This window comes from Stomoxys calcitrans, chromosome 2 (assembly GCF_963082655.1).
Source record: "Stomoxys calcitrans chromosome 2, idStoCalc2.1, whole genome shotgun sequence".
In the NCBI taxonomy this organism is placed as follows: domain Eukaryota; kingdom Metazoa; phylum Arthropoda; class Insecta; order Diptera; family Muscidae; genus Stomoxys; species Stomoxys calcitrans.
In genome coordinates this window covers 30858579-30878424 of record NC_081553.1, presented here as the reverse complement: position 1 = coordinate 30878424, position 19846 = coordinate 30858579, and the positions used below count along the sequence as shown (strand labels likewise).

Sequence of the window (19846 nt, the reverse complement as noted above, 5' to 3'; positions counted from 1 at the left end):
TTGAGACTTAAGCTTTTGCATTCGCAATGAGGGTAAGAGGGGTTTCATACAGGCTCAATGTATCAAAGCAAAGTGGGCCAAACGGCAAAAAAATTTAAAATAAGTCTACAACTTTCTACCAGTTGATCTTAGTGGTACAAAATATTGTAGACATTTGTAGAGGAGGACATAGGCTTTCAGGTAAATGTCGTATGTGGACCTTACATCTTTGGTAAAGGGTGAGATACAGGGTGTCAAAGTTTACCACTTTTGACTTCTCCTACTTTCTGGGGACCATAACTTGTGATCTACTGAACCGATTTGCATGATTTAGAACTCCTGCGAAAGAACTTGATGATATCTAACAAGCTATAGATCCATTCTGACCATATTGCACACGTATGTTGAAGGCCATGGGAGGAGCCGTTGTATAAAATTTCTGCCAAATCGGATTAGAATTGCGCTCTAGAGAGCGCTCAAGAATTCAAGACCCAAGATCGGTTGATATGGCAGCTATATCAGGTTATGGACCGATTTGAATCATACTTGGCACAGTTGTTGGATATCATAACGAAACACGTTGTGCAAAATTTCATTCCAATCGGATAAGAATTGCGCACTCTAGAGGCTCAAGAAGTCAAGACCCAAGATCGGTTTATATGGCAGCTATATCAGGTTATGGACCGATTTGAACTGACACTGTTATTGGATATCATAACAAAAACACGTCGTGCAAAATTTTAATCAATCGGGTAAGAATTGCGCACTCTAGAGGCTCACTGTTATTGGATATCATAACAAAAACACGTCGTGCAAAATTTTAATCAATCGGGTAAGAATTGCGCACTCTAGAGGCTCAAGAAGTCAAGACCCAAGATCGGTTTATATGACAGCTATATCAATACATGTACCGATATGGCCCATTTACAATACCAACCGACCTGCACTAATAAGAAGTATTTGTGCAAAATTTCAAGCGGCTAGCTTTACTCCTTCGGAAGTTAGCGTGCTTTCGACAGACAGACGGACGGACGGACGGACAGACGGACGGACCCCTTTATGGGGTCTGAGGCGAATATTTCGAGTAGTTAAAAACAGAATGACAAAATAAGTATACCCCCCTCCCTATGGTGGAGGGTATAAAAATCAATCTTTGTTTGTTTGCAGGTTTGTTTGTTTGTGTGTTCCTTATAGTCTCAGAAACGGCTGAACCGATTTTCTTGAAATTTTCACAGATGGTGCATAATGATCCCGTGGTGAAAATAGGGTACCACATTTTTGATATCTGAAGTGGGCGGACCCTCCCCCTTACACTAATTTTCAGAAACGCCAGATCTCGGAAATGGGTCGGGCGATTTAAACCAACTTTTGTGTGCTCCCTTATAATAACCTAAAAACAAAAAATTGGTATCCAATTTTCGGATGGTGTGCCTAGGGGGGCCGCCCCAACCCCAGAACTTAACAAATATATATATACAGACCAATCACGACAATATAGGACTCAAATGAAAGGTATTTAAGATTAGAAAACGTTTCTGATATGCAATCGTTGGACTAAGTGTTTGGGGGACCACCCCAACCCCCAAAAAAACCCCTAAATCGGACATATTTACCGACCATAGCAATATGGGACTCAAATGAAAGGTAGTTGCGAGTAGAATACGAATCTGATATCCAAATGTGGGACCACGTTTCTGGGGTCCGCACCTGCCCCAAAGTACCCCCAAACAGGGCTTATTTATGACCCTTGGCAATATGAGGCTCCAATAAAAAGTATTTGGGTGTAAAATACGAATCTGATATCCAAATGTGGGACCAAGTGCTTTGGGGACCTACCCACCCAAACCCCCACCCCCTAAGAGGACCAATTTACGACCATAGCAATATGGGTCTCAAATGAGAGGTCTTTGGAAGTAAAGCACGAATTTGATATCAATATTCCGGAAAAAGTGTCTATGGGGCCACTCCACCCCCATAATACTACTCATATAAGATGTATATGCTGACCATTACAATATGGGGCTCAAATAAGAGGTATTTTAAAGTACAACACGAATCTGACATATATTTTCAAGGCGAAGTCACTGATATACCTCCAAAGCGAACATGTTTCCCGATTATAAATAGGGGACTCAAATGAAAGGTTTTTGTGAGTCTGATACTAACATTCGGCACCAACTGTCTAGGGGACGTCCCACCCCCATAACAATCCCCATATAGGGCGTATTTGCTCACCATGACAATTTGGGTCTTAAAGAGAGTGGAGCTCGATATTGATTGTTTTTAGGGCCCAAACCCAATTGGATATATCTAAAGACTTTTAAGTGAAAGGTATTTGAGATTAGAAAACGAATTTGATATCCAATTTTGTGGCCATTGGCAATATAGGGTCCACATAAATGATATTTGAAAGTAGATCACAATGCTGATATATTTTCCGGGCTATGTGCTTGGGGACCGCCCCCCAAAACACCCCTTAATCGGACATATTTATCTCCCATGTCAATGTGGGGCTCAAATGAAAGGTATTGGGGAGGGGATACCCATACCAATTGATACCTACTTTCAGAACAAATTTTCTGGGGATCTACCCATTCCCCAAAACACCCCACAAACACCAATTATTTACTGACCATCAAAATATGGGGCTCAAATAGACCGCACAACAAGCCGAGTACTGGCTTAGGTAAACGTCCGTAGTGGCATGGGGCGGATCAATATCTGCACCCTCTTTTTAACCTAGCCTAACCTACAAAATCTGGGGTGGGGTGCCTAGGAGGGCCACCCACCCATAACAGCCGCCTATCGGATTTATAGACCAATCAATACAATATGGATATTAAATTAAAGGTATTTGAGAGTAGAAAACGAATCTGATAGCCTATTGTGGGACTTAGTGTTTTGTTGGTCATCCCACCCCATAAAAAACCCCTCAAGTTGGACATATTTACCGACTATGGCAATATGGATCTTTAATGAATGGTCTTTAAGAGAAGAGCTCGAAATTGACTTTCACTTTGAGGACCAAGTCTATGGGTGTCCACCACACCCCTAAACCGAACTTTTACTGACCATTGCACCGTGGGGTTTAAATAAGAGGTATTGAGAGTAGAAAAATACACAGCAAAATTGGAATACATTTTCAAATCGAAAATCGGCAGAAATTACTAAATTTAGAGTACTCCTCTCCAGCATAGCATTATCGGTGCCTAGCAGGGCCACCCACCCATAAAAACCCGCCTATCGGATTTATAGACCAATCAATACAATATGGGTATTAAATTAAAGGTATTTTAGAGTAGAAAACGAATCTGATATCCTATTGTGGGACTAAGTGTTTGGTTGGTCATCCCACCCCATAAAAAACCCCTCAAGTTGGACATATTTACCGACTATGGGAATATGGATCTTTAATGAAAGGTTTTTGAGAGTAGAGCTCAAAATTTACTTTCACTTTTAGGACCAAGTCTCTAGGTGTCCACCACATCCCTAAACCGAACTTTTACTGACCATTGCACCGTGGGGTTTAAATAAGAGGTATTGAGAGTAGAAAAAAACACAGCAAAATTGGAATACATTTTCAACTGTAAATCGGCTGAAATTACTAAATTTAGAGTACTCCTCTTCAGCATAGCATAATCGGACGCAGCGGAGCGGGCCGGGCTCAGCTAGTAGGGTGTATAAAATGGAATGGTGTCTAAGGGTTAATCGAAAACGAAAGTGGGGTTTGAGTTTTTGTATTTTCAATATTTTTTTTTCTTTATACCTGGAGACAGTTTAATGACAATTCTTCCATTATTCTGCGTACTTAACACTTGGCCATGCCAAACTTTAAATCTTTTCCCTGGTTTTTTATTTAAAATGTTAATATTTAACTACTGCTGCTGTTACTTTTTTGCAGTCTCTTTTCTTCTTCCTACCCTTCGTCAATTTTAATTTACTCCAAATTGTAATTATTTCATTGTAAAAATGCCACTTCTGTGGCATTTTTGTTCATTTCATTCAGTTTGATTTTCTTCCACTAGATTTCATCCATAAATTTCCATTTAATTTTTCGAGGGTTTTTATTCTCAATTTCATTCGCTCTGTTCTATAAATGTGTTTTCTCGTTTTCTTGTTTTTTGCGATGTACTTTTTACTTCATGTGACATTTTTTCTCTTTTTGCATTTTTTTCCAGAGTGGTACTGGCAAATCGACTGCTCGCATTGGCGATGGTCCAATTTTAACACTGGAAAAAGTTGAACGTCAACAGGCCGGCATTTATCAGTGTACCGCAGATAATGGTGTTGGAGAACCAGTTAGTGTGGATATCAGATTGGATGTTTTGTGTAAGTAAATGAGTTAAAATAAAAGAAAAACATGTAAACTGTATGAATATTTTAAAATAATTGACTACCGGGATTAAAATGAAACCAGAAGATAAGATGAGTAAAGAAAAAAAAAAAAGGAACTCAAATGTTTTAGAGGATACTTTATATGCTAAACAATTGTTTGAATAACAAATTTAAAAAAAAATATTCCAAGAGTTTGTATAAAAACGGGTGTAGGCATAGCATTGTAGTGAAAATATGTTTAATACCTAAAAGATTTCCAAAAACATTAATTGAAAAAAAATCTAATTACTGTTATATTTTGATAATGATGATAAGAAAAAATTCTTAACGATAGATAAGGTAAGGTTAGGTTAGGATGAAAAGGGTGTGCGGATATAAATCCGCACCATGCCTCAATGGACATACGTACTAAGTCAGTAATCGGTTTGTTGTGCGCTCTAAAAACTAAAAAGTAACCTCGAAAAAGAATAATTTGAGTTAGGAATTCTGTGCTCCGTTCCTTAATTGTTTTCCATACCACTACCCTTTGTTGGTTCCTGTCTAGTATTGTGTCCCCACCTAAGTGCCGGTATCTGTTAGCCGCGAAAAGTGGACAATGACATAGGACATGCTCCAACGTCTCATCATCTTCCCCACAAGCCCTACACATGCTATCACTTGCCGCATCGATTTTGCATAAGTGAGCTCTTAGTCTTATGTTTCCCGTTATGACACCAAAAGTTATGCTGACCTCCTTCTTACTTCCTATCAGTAATAGCCTTGTCCTCTCACGATATGGATCACCCCATAGGATTTTCACCGTCCTTCCGATTGTTTCGCTGTTCCACAGTGTTACATGCGCGATCATCGCCAACACCACCTCGGGTATATATGAAAGCCACCTTTTGTTACAATCCGGTGAAAAATGCATAATTTATGCCCCCATAGCAGATTTATCGAAATATTAGCCGATTTGGACCAAATTCGACGCGAATATTGAGAGGTCTAATAAGTACAGGTCATTGTTCAATTTTGTAGAACAAAATATTGGTCTTTGTGGTAGCCATATTTAAATATAAACCGATCTGAATCATAAACGACACGGATGTCGAAAAGCCTTAAATAAGTCCCTGTGTCAAATTTCAGCAAAATAGGATGATAAATGCGTTTTTATGGGGCCAAGACTTTAAATCGACAAATCGGTCTATATGGTAGCTATATCCAAATCTGAACCAATCTAGTTTTGAATTGATCAAATTGAAGAGGTATGTTGAGTGACCTAACACAACTCACTTTACCAAATTCCGGCGAAAGCGGTCAATAAATGAGCCTTATCTCGAGAGATCGGTCTATATGACAGTTATATCCAAATCTGGACCAATCTGAGCCAAATTGAAGAAGAATGTCGAAAAGCCTAACATAACTTACGGTGTCAAATTTCGGCGAGATCGGATAATAAAATCGCCTTTTATGGGTCCAAAACCTTAAACCGAGAGATCGGTCTGTATGGCAGCTATATCCAAATCTGAACCGATCTAGACCAAATTGAAGAGGGATGTCATAGCGCCTAACACAACTCACTGTTCCACATTTTGGCAAAATCAGACAATAAAAGCGCCTTTTTATGGACACAAGATCTTAAATCGAGAGATCGGTCTATATGGCAGCTATATCCAAATCTGGACCGATCTGAACCAAATTAACGAAGAATGTCGAAGAGCCTAACACAACGCAAATGCAAATTTTGCCCATGAATATTCCACTAATTAACAAACTTCTCATATATCAATGAGTGCAGTCCGATTCAAGTTTAAGCTCAATGAAAAGGGGCCTCCTTTTTATAGCCGAGTCCGAACGGCGTGCCGCAGTGCGACACCTCTTCGGAGAGAAGTTCTACATGGCATATTACCTCACAAATGTTGCCAGCATTAGGGGGGGAAAGCCACCGCTGAAAATGTTTTCTGATGGTCTCGCCACGATTCGAACCCAGGGGTTAAGCGTCATAGGCGGACATGCTAACCTCTGCGCTACGGTGGCCTCCGCCTAACACAACGCATTGTCCCAAATTTTGGCAAAATCAGACAATAAATGCGTCTTTTATGGGCCCGAAACCTTAATTCGAGAGATCGGTCTATATGGTAGCTATATCCAGATCTGGACCGATCTGACCCAAATTGAAGGAGATTGTTGAAGGGCCTAACAAAACTCACTGTCTAATATTTCGGCGAAATTGGACAATAGATGCGCCTTTATGGGTCCAAGACCTTAAATCGAGGGATTTGTCTCTATGGCAGCAGCAAATCTGAACCGATCTGTGCCATATTCCAGGAAGATGTTAAGGGGCTTAACCTTACTCACTGTCCCCACTTCGGCAACATCGAACAATAAATGCCTTTTATGGGCCGAAAACCTTATATCGAGAGATCGGTCTATGCGCCAGCTATATCCAAATCTGCACCGATCTGAGCCACTTCGAAGGAGGATATCGACTGCCCCAACACAACTCACTGTCCAACAATTTTTGCAAAAACGGACAATAAATGCGCCTTTTATGAGCCCAAGACCTTAAATCGAGAGATCGGTCTATATGGCAGCTATATCCAAATCTGGACCAATCTGGGCCAAATTTAAGAAGAATATTGACTGGCCTAACATAACTCACTGTCCCAAATTTCAGCAAAATCAGATAATAAATGTGGCTTTTATGGGCCTTTGAATCTAAATCGGCGGATCAGTCTATATGGGGGCTATATCAAGATATAGACCGATATAGCCCATCTTCGATTTAAACTTGCTTATGGACAAAAAAAGAATCTGTGCAAGGTTTCAGCTCAATATCTCTATTTTTAAAGGCTGTAGCGTGATGTAAACAGATAGACGGACGGACGGACAGACGGACGGACAGACAGACGGACAAACGGACGGACAGACGAACGGCCAGACAGACAGACGGACGGACAAACTGACCGACAGACGGACGGACAGACGGGCGGGCGAACGGACAGACGGACGGACATGGCTAGATCGTTTTAGATTTTTGCGCTGATCAAGAATTTATATACTTTATAGAGTCGGAAATGGATATTTCGATATGTTGCAAACGGAATGACAAAATGAATATGCCCCCACCCTTCGGTGGTGGGTATAAAAAGTTCATTATTTAAAATAAGTGCATTCAAAAAATCACTTAAATATTCCCTCATTCAACTATCTTTAAAACCCAAATAACAGAATAATCATATTTTCTTATATCCCCTCCTTTCTTTGGGGTTCATTTAAATCTGCTAAATTTATTGTAGCAATTCTGTCTTACTTAACCGCCTTAGCTACAACGCCATTACTAAACAGTTTTAATGCCATCTTACTTAACAATAAATAACAACTATTTTAAATCGTTTGCATTTCAAGACACATAGGAAAATGAGGGGAACGGAAAACAATTCATATTTATTTCAGTTAACATATTGTAGAGATTTCTTAGAAAATGTGTGTTCTGCTACGAATGCATACATACATACATATATACATACATATATATATGTAGGAGTTGTCACACGCATATGAAAAGAATATTTTGAATACTATAAAAGTATCTGTATTGAGATATGAGACAATTCGTAATAAAACAAGTAAAAAACGCATTAAATACGGTCAGGCCTAATTTTGGATACCCACCACCTAGGATATACAAATTAACCTTATAACATCAACTACGGTGAAGAATATACCATTTATGAAACCTTAGAAGCTATATCGAAGTATGCTGCAATCTGAACCAAAATCGGCAGGGACATCGACCTAGGCCTAATAGAACTCACTGTTCAATACTTTAAGTCGGAAGATCGGTCGGAAGCTGTATCCAAATAAAGCCTGATCTGGACCATATTCGGGACAAACTTCGAGGGGCCTAACACAACTCATTAAAGAATTGCAAGATTTTTAGCTCAATATCTCTAGTTTTAAAGGAAGTAGCGTGATCCCAACAGACAGCTGCACAGACGAACTGACAAAGGACGGACAGACAGACAACCAGACATATAACAAGTAAAAGGCGTCAAGTTCGGTCGGGCCGAACTTTGAATACCCATCACCTCGGGTATATAAAGGGTGATTTTTTTGAGGTTAGGATTTTCATGCATTAGTATTTGACAGATCGCGTGGGATTTCAGACATGGTGTCAAAGAGAAAGATGCTCAGTATGCTTTGACATTTCATCATGAATAGACTTACTAACGAGCAACGCTTGCAAATCATTGAATTTTATTACCAAAATCAGTGTTCGGTTCGAAATGTGTTCATTCACCGTAACGTTGCGTCCAACAGCATCTTTGAAAAAATACGGTCCAATGATTCCACCAGCGTACAAACCACACCAAACAGTGCATTTTTCGGGATGCATGGGCAGTTCTTGAACGGCTTCTGGTTGCTCTTCACTCCAAATGCGGCAATTTTGCTTATTTACGTAGCCATTCAACCAGAAATGAGCCTCATCGCTGAACAAAATTTGTCAAAATTTGAACACATTTCGAACCGAACACTGATTTTGGTAATAAAATTCAATGATTTGCAAGCGTTGCTCGTTAGTAAGTCTATTCATGATGAAATGTCAAAGCATACTGAGCATCTTTCTCTTTGACACCATGTCTGAAATCCCACGTGATCTGTCAAATACTAATGCATGAAAATCCTAACCTCAAAAAAATCACCCTTTATGTAAATCACCTTTCGCCAAAATTCGGTGAAAAATGCATACCTTATGCCCCATGGCAGCTATATCGATATACGTTCCGATTTGAAAGAAATACTAGGAAGTACAAATCATTGTTCAATAAACCGATCTGAACCATATACGACACGGATGTCGAAAAGCCTTACATAAGTCACAGTGTCAAATTTCAGTGAAATCGGATTATAAATGCGCCTTTTATGTGGCAAAGACCATGTGACAGCTAAATCCTAATCCGCACCGCTTTGGGCCAAGTTGCAGAAAAAACTCGACGAGCCTAACACAACTCACTGTCCCAAATTTCGATGAAATAGGATAATAAATGAGCCTTTTTTGGCCCCAGAACCTTAAATCGAGAGATCGGTCTATATGACAGCTATATCCAAATCTGGACGGATCTAAGCCAATTTGAAAAATTGCGGCGAAATCGGACAATAAATGCGCTTTTTATGACCCCAAAACCTAAAACTGAAAGATCGGCCTATATGGCGGCTATATCCAAATCTGGACCGATCTGTGCCATAATGCAGAAGTATGTCAAGGGGCTTCACTTAAATCACTGTCCCAAAATTCAGCAAAATCGGATAATAAATGTGGCTTTAATGGGCCTAAGACCCTAAATGGGAGGATCGGTCTATATGGCAGCTATATCCAAATCTAAACCGATCCGAGCCAAATTGACGGAGGATGTCGAAGGGCCAAAGAAAACTCACTGTCTCAAATTTCAGCAAAATCAGATAATAAATATGGCTTTAATGGGCCTAAGACCCTAAGTCAGTGGATCAGTCAATATGGCAGCTATATCCAAATATGGACCGATCTGGACCAAATTGACGGAGGATGTCGAAGGGCCTAAAACAACTCGCTGTCTCAAATTTCAGCAAAATCGGATAATAAATGTGGCTTTTATGGGCCTAAGACCCCATGTCGGAGGATCGGTCTATATGGGGGCTATATCAAGATATAGTCCGATATAGCCCATCTTCGAACTTATCCTGCTTATGGACAAAAAAAAAGAATCTGTGCAAAGTTTCAGCTCAATATCTCCATTTTTGAAGACTGTAGCGTGATTTCAACAGACAGACGGACAGACGGACGGACATGTCTAGATCGTCTTAGATTTTTACACTGATCAAGAATATATATACTTTATAGGGTCGGAAATGGATATTTCGATGTGTTGCAAACGGAATGACAAAATGAATATACCCCCATCCTTCGGTGGTGGGTATAAAAATGTTTAAATTGTCTTTGAATTTCACGACGATCCGAAATAACTTTATAGGGTCCAAAATCGATATTTCGATGCGTTGCAAACGGAATGACTAAATGAATATACCCCCTATCCTATGGTGGTGGGTAAAAAAAATTGGCAAATTTTGCCCATGAACATTCCACTAAGGAACAGGGGAAAACTTCTCACATATCAATGAGTGCAGTCCGATTCAAGTTTAAACACAATGATAAGGGCCTCCTTTTATAGCCGAGTCCGAACGGCTCTTTGGAGAGAAGTTTTACATGGCATAGTACCCCACAAATGTTGCCGGCATTAGGAGGGGAAAACCACCGCTGAACATTTTTTTCTGATGGTCTCGCCAGGATTCAAACCCATGCGTTCAGCTTCATAGACGAACATGCTAACCTCTCCGCTACGGTGGCCTCCCACGGTGATGGGTATAAAAAGTGAATAACCTCCATACAAACCGATAGCCAGATTTGACTTCCTTAGCTCCTTAAAGCCATCAAATCGTTTGCCACTTCATTTCCCCTTACTCTGTTATGTCCCGGCACTCAAACGATGCGGATTTTCCCATCCTCAGAGAAGGCGTTAATCTCCTTCCTACACTGCAAGACTGTTCGTGACCTTACCCACATGGTTCTTACTGCCCTTATGGCAATTTTACTGTCGGTAAAGATGGTCACACTCGATGTCCTCGCGTTAGCACCACACCACTTCAGGCATTCTTTGATCGCCCTATCTCCGCCTGCAGAACCGTTTTATGGTCAGACAGTCTAAAACATATCTCAGTACCTGGGTTCTCAATGCAAAACCCCAGGCCCACTCTGTCCTTTAGCTTTGATCCATCTGTGTTACATGATTTTCCAGATGGCAATACGAGGGTTCCATCAATCCAAGACTGTGCCGATGGCAGCAGTACCTCGCACTCGACTTGAAGGTTCATCTCAGGTATTCGATCGGAAACCTCTTTCCTTACTTCCAGGTTTCCCTTTTGTCGTCTCGATTATACCGCGATGGTATGAGCTGCTCCCAGCCTCAATCCATTCTCCCATAGCCTTAAGTCTCATAGCTGCAGTGGCTGCCTCACACTTCATTTTTATGTCAATGGGTCGGTTATCTAGAATAGTCTCCAGTGCCCTAGTGGGCGTGGTCCTCATCGCTCCTCCTATGCCTAGACAACATATTCTCTGCACCTATTGTATGGTCCTTGTGTTGCACTTTTTCTCCATAGCAGTCCACCAAACTAATGAGGAGTAAGTAAGTATTTGTCTAATCACGCTCCTGTAGAGCCAGAGGACTATTCTAGGATTCAGGCCTCTTTGCGAGCCTACGACCCGTTTACATAGTGCCCAACATCTGTGAGCCTTCTCAGTACGCTTCTGAATGTGATCCTGTCCAAGATCACACCTAAGTATTTGTCCTTTTCAGATATCAAAATCATCTCATAGAGGAAACGTGGTGCGTTAAATTGGCCCAGCTTCGTCTTCCTCGCGAACAGGCATATTTCAGTCTTCTCTGGGTTAACATTGAGACCTCTGGGTCTAGCCCAGTCATATCCCATATGCAAGACCCTTTCGGCCCTTCTGCATAGCTCGTTCGTATCCTTACCCTTAGAAGTATTATAACATCGTCTGCGTAGCATACGGGTTCAAATCCCTCCTCAGTCAGCATCCTTAATAGGTCATTTATGGTGGTCACCCATAGGAGTGGCGATAAAATGCCCACCTTATGGCACTTTCTCCTTTATATATTGGGTTGCCCAAAAAGTAATTGCGGATTTTTTAAAAGAAAGTAAATACATTTTTAATAAAATAAAATAATAAAAAAGAATGAACTTTAATCAAATATACTTTTTTTACACTCTTTTTCTAAAGCAAGCTAAAAGTAACAGCTGATAACTGACAGAAGAAAGAATGCAATTACAGAGTCACAAGCTGTGAAAAATTTGTCAACGCCGACTATATGAAAAATCCGCAATTACTTTTTGGACAACCCAATATATTCCATGTGACACACAATTTATTCACCTGTTCCTTAGCATATGGTTTATCCAGTATCTAAGGACCGGGTCCACCCGGTACTGGTGTAAGGATTGGATCAGTGTGTCGGTCCGCACATTTTTAAAATCAATGCATCCATCCATGGTGTATCAGGCAAATTTTCTGAGAACTCGTCGAAGATTCCGATTTCGAAAACAGCTTTATCGATTTTATGGAAACAAAAACCCGTATTTCGTTAAAATCCTATGAAAAGTCTCATATCAAGTTAACTAAACAACAACATCTCATGATTCTAGCATATTCACAACAAAAACAGAAAATCATGCAAAAAATCTAGCATACATACTCGTAGATTTCTTTTTTGCTTGCTTGTCTCCTTCACATTTCTTTGGGAAATTTTCAAAAGAAAGATAAATGTAAATATAAATTAAGAATGAAATAAAGAAGTTTGTCGAGACAGCATATTTTATGGGCAAAGGCAACGCAAATAAGATTTATGCAATTGGAATTATGTGGTCCAACAAATTTCAAATAGGAAATTGCAAGGAAAATACACTGCCAAGACTATCTAGGCAGTATCGATGCAATGCGCAGCAATTGGACAAATGGAAATACTGAGAAACTATTGAAGCGTCACTAATAAATAATCAACCATTGAGAAATGTCGACAACAACAACAACAACAACAGCAAGAGTCATAAACATAATAAAATCATATCATGCAAAAATGCTTTCGACTCTTCCAGCTGAGTGCATGCTTTATGCATTGCCTTCATGTTGTTTTCCCATTGTTGTTGTTGTCTTATTTTTGCTCTACTGAGGAAATCAACAACTTGAAGCATTTCTTAGTCAGGCCTTCGTTAGGAGAATGCATTCAAGTGAAGTTTTGATATGATTACTTGAAACGAGATGTGCCCTTTTTTTGTTTGATGTTTAATTTAAGTGTAAAAAAATAATGACTTAAATATGTTTGAGCATGATTTATTTAAGAAATTCTTTTATTTGCTTACTTCTCTTTGAACAGATCCCCCAGATATACAAGTGGAAAAATCCTGGATACATTCTGGTGAAGGTTTTGAAGCCAAGCTGGTTTGCATTGTCTATGCTGATCCTATAGCAACGGTATGTATGAAAATAATTGTACAAGTAATGGCAGGTATACACCTTAGTAGGGGAAATTAAGTTTTATTACAAATTATTTGCATTTTTCAGTAAATTTAAGAAGTTTAAGTTTATTCTCTTGATTTTGGATTTTGTAAAAGAAAAACTTTGATATGAGTTGTCATTTCCATTATAAGTTTATTTTTAACATAATTTGCTGGAAAGTTCACCTTAGCGTATAAGTGATTTAAAGTTTGAATATGATTCATACGTCTCGGTGTACTCATAGCACAGCCAATACTCATACGCCACAGTACCCAGTCATTATATGACATCGTTGCTCAAAAGTAAATGGGGCGTTCTAAAGATTTTATGGACATTAAACATACATTTTGTGGATGAATAGTAAAAGGATTTTTTCAGGGTATTAGAACATAGTGCATTTGTTTGTAACACCCAGAAGGAAGAGAGATAGACCCATTGATAAGTATACCGATCGACCCAGGATAACTTTCTCATTCGATTCAGCTGTGTCCGTCTGTCTGTCCATGTTTATTTGTGTACAAAGTACAGGTCGCAGTTTTCATCTGATCGTCTTCAAATTTGGTACAGTCGTGTTTTTCGGCCTAGAGACGAAGCCTATTGACATTGGATAAAATCGTTTCAGATTTGGATATAGCTCCCATATATATGTTCGTCCGATTTTCAGTAATAATACCATAAAATGGTCATTTGTCAACCGATTCTCTCGAAATTCGAAATTTGGCAGGAAGGCTTTTTTTATGACTCTCGACATCACTGGTATATATATCGGCGGATTTTCACTCCTAGAGCCACTGCAAGCGCATTTATTGACCAATCTTTCAAAAAAATTCTACAACGATTTTCTTGACGACTTCCAGATATAGCTCTCATGTACATATATATATCGCCCGATTTTCACTCCTAGCGCCACTGCAAGCGCATTGTTTGACCAATCTTGCCAACATTTTGCACAACGCTTTCCACAACGACCACTACCACATTATCTAAGAAGTTTGCTCGAAATCGGTTCAGAACTAGATATACCTCCCATATATATGATCGTCAGACTTTGGGTAATTTGCTATAATCTTGTCATTTGTCGGCCGTAGTTATTACAGTTTGAACATATTTGCTAGCCGAGGTCCATCAAAATTGGTTCAGAATTGGACATAGGGGGTCATGAAGCATTATATGGGTGGGAGCTGTATCAGGCTATAGACCGATTCAGATAATTCTTGACACGTATGTTGAAGGTCATGGGAGAAGCCGTTGTACAAACTTTTAGCCAAATCGGATAAGAGCTGCGCCCTCTAGTGGCTAAATAATTCAAGATTCAATATCGGTTTATATGTCAGCTACATCGTGTTATGTACCGATTTTAGCCATACCTACCATAGATGTTAGAAGTCAATATATCAGGTTATATATCAGATGATGTACCGATTTGAACTATACTTTGCACCCTTTTTGGAAGTCACAACAAAACACTTCATGCAAAATCGAACAAAATCGGTTGCAAATTGCGCCCTCTAGAGGCCTGAGAATTCAAGATCCCAGATCGGTTTATACGGCAGCTATATCGGGTTATGTACGAATTCTAACTATACTTAGCACACTTTTTGTAAGTCATAACAAAGCACTATGAGCAAAATTTCAGCCAAATCTGATGAAAATTTCGCCCTCTAGAGGGCAAAGCATTCAAGATCTCAGATCGGTTTATATGGCAACTATATCAGGTTATGTACCGATTTTGACTATACTTAGCACACTTTTTGGAAGTCATAACTGAGAACTATAAGCAAAATTTCAGCCATATCGGATGAAAATTGCGCCCTTTAGTGGCTCAAGACGTCAAGATCAAAGATCGGTTTATATGTCAGCTATATCAGATTATAAACCGATTTAAGACATACTAAGTCATAACAAAACACTTCATGTACTATTTCAGCAAAATCGGATGCACATTGCGCCCTCTAGAGGCCTAAGAATTCAAGATCCCAGATCGGTTTATATGTCAGCTATATCAGGTTATGTACGGATTTTAACTATACTTAGCACACTTCAGAGTCAGAACAGAGCACTATGAGCAAAACTTCAGCCAAATCTGATGTGAACTTCGCCCTCTAGTGGCTCAAGAAATCAAGATCCCAGATCGGTTTACATGGCAGCTATATCAGGTTATACACCGATTAAACCTAAGCACAGTTGTTGTAAGCCATAACAAAACACTTCATGCAAAATTTCAGCTAAATCGGATAAAAACTGCGCCCTCTAGAGGCCTTAGAATTCAAGATCCAAGATTGGTTTATATGGCAGCTATATCAGGTTATTAAACTATACTTAGCACAGTTGTTGTAAGCCATGACAAAACAATTCATGCAAAATTTCAGCCAAATCGGATAAAAACTGCGCCCTCTATAGGACTAAGAAGTCAAGATCCAAGGTTGGTTTATATGGGAGCTACATCAGGTTATGGACCGATTTAAACTAAACTTGGCACACTTTTTGGAAGTCATAACAGAGCGCTATAAGCAAAATTTCAGCCAAATCTGATGAGAATTACGCCCTCTAGAGGCCTTAGTATTCAAGATCCAAGATTGGTTTATATGGCAGCTATATCAGGTTATGAACCTATTTGAACTATACTTAGCAAAGTTGTTGAAAGTCAGAACAAAACACGTCATGCAAATTTCAGCCAAATCGAATGGGAATTGCACCCTCTAGTATTTCAAGAAGTCAAGATCCAAGATCGTTTTATATGGCAGCTATAGCAAAACATGGACCAATATGGCTCATTTACAATTCCAACCGACCTAGACCAATAAGAAGCAGTACTGCAAAATTTTAAGAGCATAGCGTGCTTTCGACAGACATCTCGGACAGACGGACGGATATGGCTAGATCGACTTAAAATGACGATCAAGAATATATATACTCCACTAGCTGAGACCGGCCCGCTCCGCTGTGCCCGATAATGCTATGTTGGGGAGGAGTACTCTAAATTTGGAAATTCTGCCGATTTTCAGGTGAAAATGTATTTCAATTTTGCTGTGTATTTTCTACTCTCAATAACTCTTATTTAAACCCCGCGGTGCAATGGTCAGTAAAACTTCTGTTTAGGGGTGTGGTGGACACCCAGATACTTGGTCCTAAAAGTGAAAGTAAATTTTGAGCTCTACTCTCAAAAACCTTTCATTAAAGATCCATATTGCCATAGTCGGCAAATATGTCCAATTTGAGGCGTTTTTTTTAGGTGTGGGGTGACCCAGGAAATACTAAGTCCTACAATAGGATATCAGATTCGTTTTCTACTCCCAAATACCTTTAATTTAATACCCATATTGTTTTGATTGGTCTATAAATCCGATGGGCGGGTTTTGTGGGTGGGCGGCCCTCCTAGGCACATCACCCCAGGTTTTTGTTACCAAATTTTTCTTGCTAGGTTACTGTAGGTTAGGTTAGATTGAAAAGAGGGTGCAGATATTAATCCGATCCATGCCACTATGGACGTACACATAAGCCAGTAATTGGATTGTTTGGCGATCTATTTGAGCCCCATATATTGATGGTCAGTAAATAATTTCTGTTTATGGGGTGTTTTTTGGGGAGGGGGTAGACCCCCAGAGAATTTGTTCCGAAAGTAGGTTTTAATTGGTATGGGTATCCCCTCCCCAATTCCTCTCAATTAAGCCCCACATTGACATGGGAGTTGAATATGTCCGATTAAGGGGTGTTTTTTGGGGGGTGATCCCCAAGCACTTAGCCCTGAAAGTATATCAGCATCATGATCTTCTCTCAAATATCATTTATTTGAACCCTATATTGCCAGTGGCCTCTAAATTGGATATCAAATTCGTTTTTTAATCTCAAATACCTTGCTTTAAAAATTCAGTACATATGTCCGATTGGGTTTGGGCCCTAAAAACAATCAATATCGAGCTCCACTGTCTTGAAGACCCAAATTGTCTTGGTGAGCAAATACGTCCTATATGGGGGTGGGACGTCCCGTAGACAGATGGTGCCGAATGTTAATATCAGTCTCCCAAATACTTTTCATTTGAGCCCCATATTTCCATAGTCGGGAAATATGTTCGCTTTGGAGGGATGTTTTGGGTTTGGCCCCACATTTGGATATCAGATTCGTATTTTACACCCAAATACTTTTTATTTGAGCTCCATGTTGCCAATGTACATAAATAAGCCCTGTTTGGGCGTACTTTGAGGAAGGGATGGACCCCCAGAAACTTGGTCTCAAATTTGGATATCAGATTCGTATTCTACTTGCAAATACCTTTCATTTGATTCCCATATTGCCATTGTCGGTAAATATGTCCTATTTAGGGGTTTTTTGGGGGCTGGGGTGGTGCCCCTAGCACTTGGTCCGACAATTGGATATCAAATACGTTTTCTTATCCTAAATACCTTTAATTTGAGTCCCATATTGTCGTGATTGGTCTGTATATATATTTGGTAAGTTTTGGGGGGCGGCCCCCCTAGATACCCGAAATTTTGTTTACCAAACTTTTGTTTTTAGGTTAATATAAGGGAGCACACAAAATTTGGTTTGAATCGCGCCACCCATTTCTGGCGTTTCTAAAAATTTGGGTAAGGGGGAGCGTCCGCCCCCCACCATATGGTTCAGGGTATAAAAAAGTTATAACACCCCAATTGTAAAATTTTTAACAATTGTTGCACAATCATTAAAGGACATTCAAGGTATTCAATGTATTAAAAATTTACATAAATGTTTCTCCCTTCCAAATTGCAATCAACTTTAAAGCATTGTTTCGAAAACAGGTCAATTTAGTTCATAGAGTTTTTCATAATAATTTATTGCTTATTTGTTGCCATCGTCATCATTAATATTGTGATGCAAAGTTTTGCAATTAATTTCATGTGTCTGCAAATTATCCTAGTAGAGTTTTAAAACATTACCCTGTGCGTGCATGCAGGTGTGTGTGTGTGTGTGTGTGCTGGTGAGTGAATATGTGTTTATTCCTGTTTTCATATCAGCCATTCTTTGAAATAAATACACATACCGGTTAATGACATTTTAATTAATTGCTAACGATAAAAGTTATTTCTCTCTTGCTGTGATAACCAAATGTGTGTGAGTGACTACCTATGCGTGTGTGTGTGTGTGTGTGTGCGTGTGATGGGGGGGTATTTGCATTTATCGCATTAAACATCCGTTTGTTTGTATATTGCCATACCTTTCAACATTTGTCTGGTAGCATTAAACGCAATTCATTTAGTCCTTCCTGGTAAACAGGCAAATAAACAAAACCCACACACACACACACATACAAAGAAAAATAGCCCGCCTTGAATCTTTATTATCATTAACTGGTTTATTTATATGTGAATGATATATAATCATAATAGCACTATGAGAGATTTTTCACACATATAAAAAGGCTCTATCAAATTCACACAGTGTTGATGTGTGTGTACGTGTTTGATTCTGCGATAAGTTATTTGCATTAATTTCTCTTTGGAATACTTTTAATACATTAAATTTATATAAATATAAGTAAAAAAGTGTTAAGTTCGGTGGTGCTGAACTTTGGATACTCACCAACATGGATTCTGATACGAAATTTGTGCAAATGAACCAAGTTGAAGGGCATAAATTTAGTTTACCTAACAAATTGCTGCCGTACCAGGCAACAGTTTAAGCTTTTTGGAGCCATAAAAGACAAATCGAAAGATCGGTGTATATGATAGCTATGTATACTAAGTTATGAACCAATTTGGACCATACTCGTACTAACGACGGATATTGGAAGCCATTACAAAAAACTCTATATGCAAAATTTCACAACAATTTCAAACCCGATAACAAATACAACTTCAAAGGGCTCAAGGTGTCAAATCGGAAAATCGGTTTATATGGGAGCTATTTCAGATGACAGATGGGGTGTGATAGATACCATTGTTGGAAGTCATAAAAAATCACACATTAAAATTTTTGCCAAATCAAACAAAAACCAGTAAGGAAAGGCAAAAGTCGGACGGTGCCGACTTTATAATACCTTATACCTACCCTATAAAAACAAAAGGGGACAACATCTATATGTATACAGATAGATTATTAAAATTCCTGCATCAAATTTCGAGCAAAGCAAATGTGTTCAAAATGTAATAACTACGGTTGACAAATGACAACAAATTACCCAAAATCTGACGAAAATATACAAGGGAGCTATATCTAAATCTGAACAGATTTCGACCAAACATTATGAATATTGTGAAAGTCGTCGAGGAAAGCGTTGTACAAAATTTTGGGAAGATTGGTCAATAAATGCGTTTGCAGTGGGTCTGGGAATGAAAATCGGGCGATATATATAGGAGATCTATATCTAAATCTGAACCGATTTCCAAGAAAATCACCAGTAATATCGAGAGTCATAAATAAATCCTTCCTGTCGAATTTTGAGAGAATTAGTTAACAAATGACCA

The 19846-nt window shown here is 39.2% G+C and overlaps 1 protein-coding gene across 1 annotated transcript in view; it reads left to right on the top strand.

Annotated features, from left to right (window-relative positions):
- The window catches only part of LOC106086889 (neural cell adhesion molecule 1), a 679760-nt gene that overhangs the window by 613419 nt on the left and 46495 nt on the right, over positions 1 to 19846 (top strand). Inside the window, exons 6-7 of the mRNA XM_059361833.1 lie at positions 4158 to 4308; positions 13284 to 13381. Coding sequence (XP_059217816.1) covers positions 4158 to 4308; positions 13284 to 13381 — 249 coding nt within the window. The remainder of the gene's footprint in view (positions 1 to 4157; positions 4309 to 13283; positions 13382 to 19846) is intronic.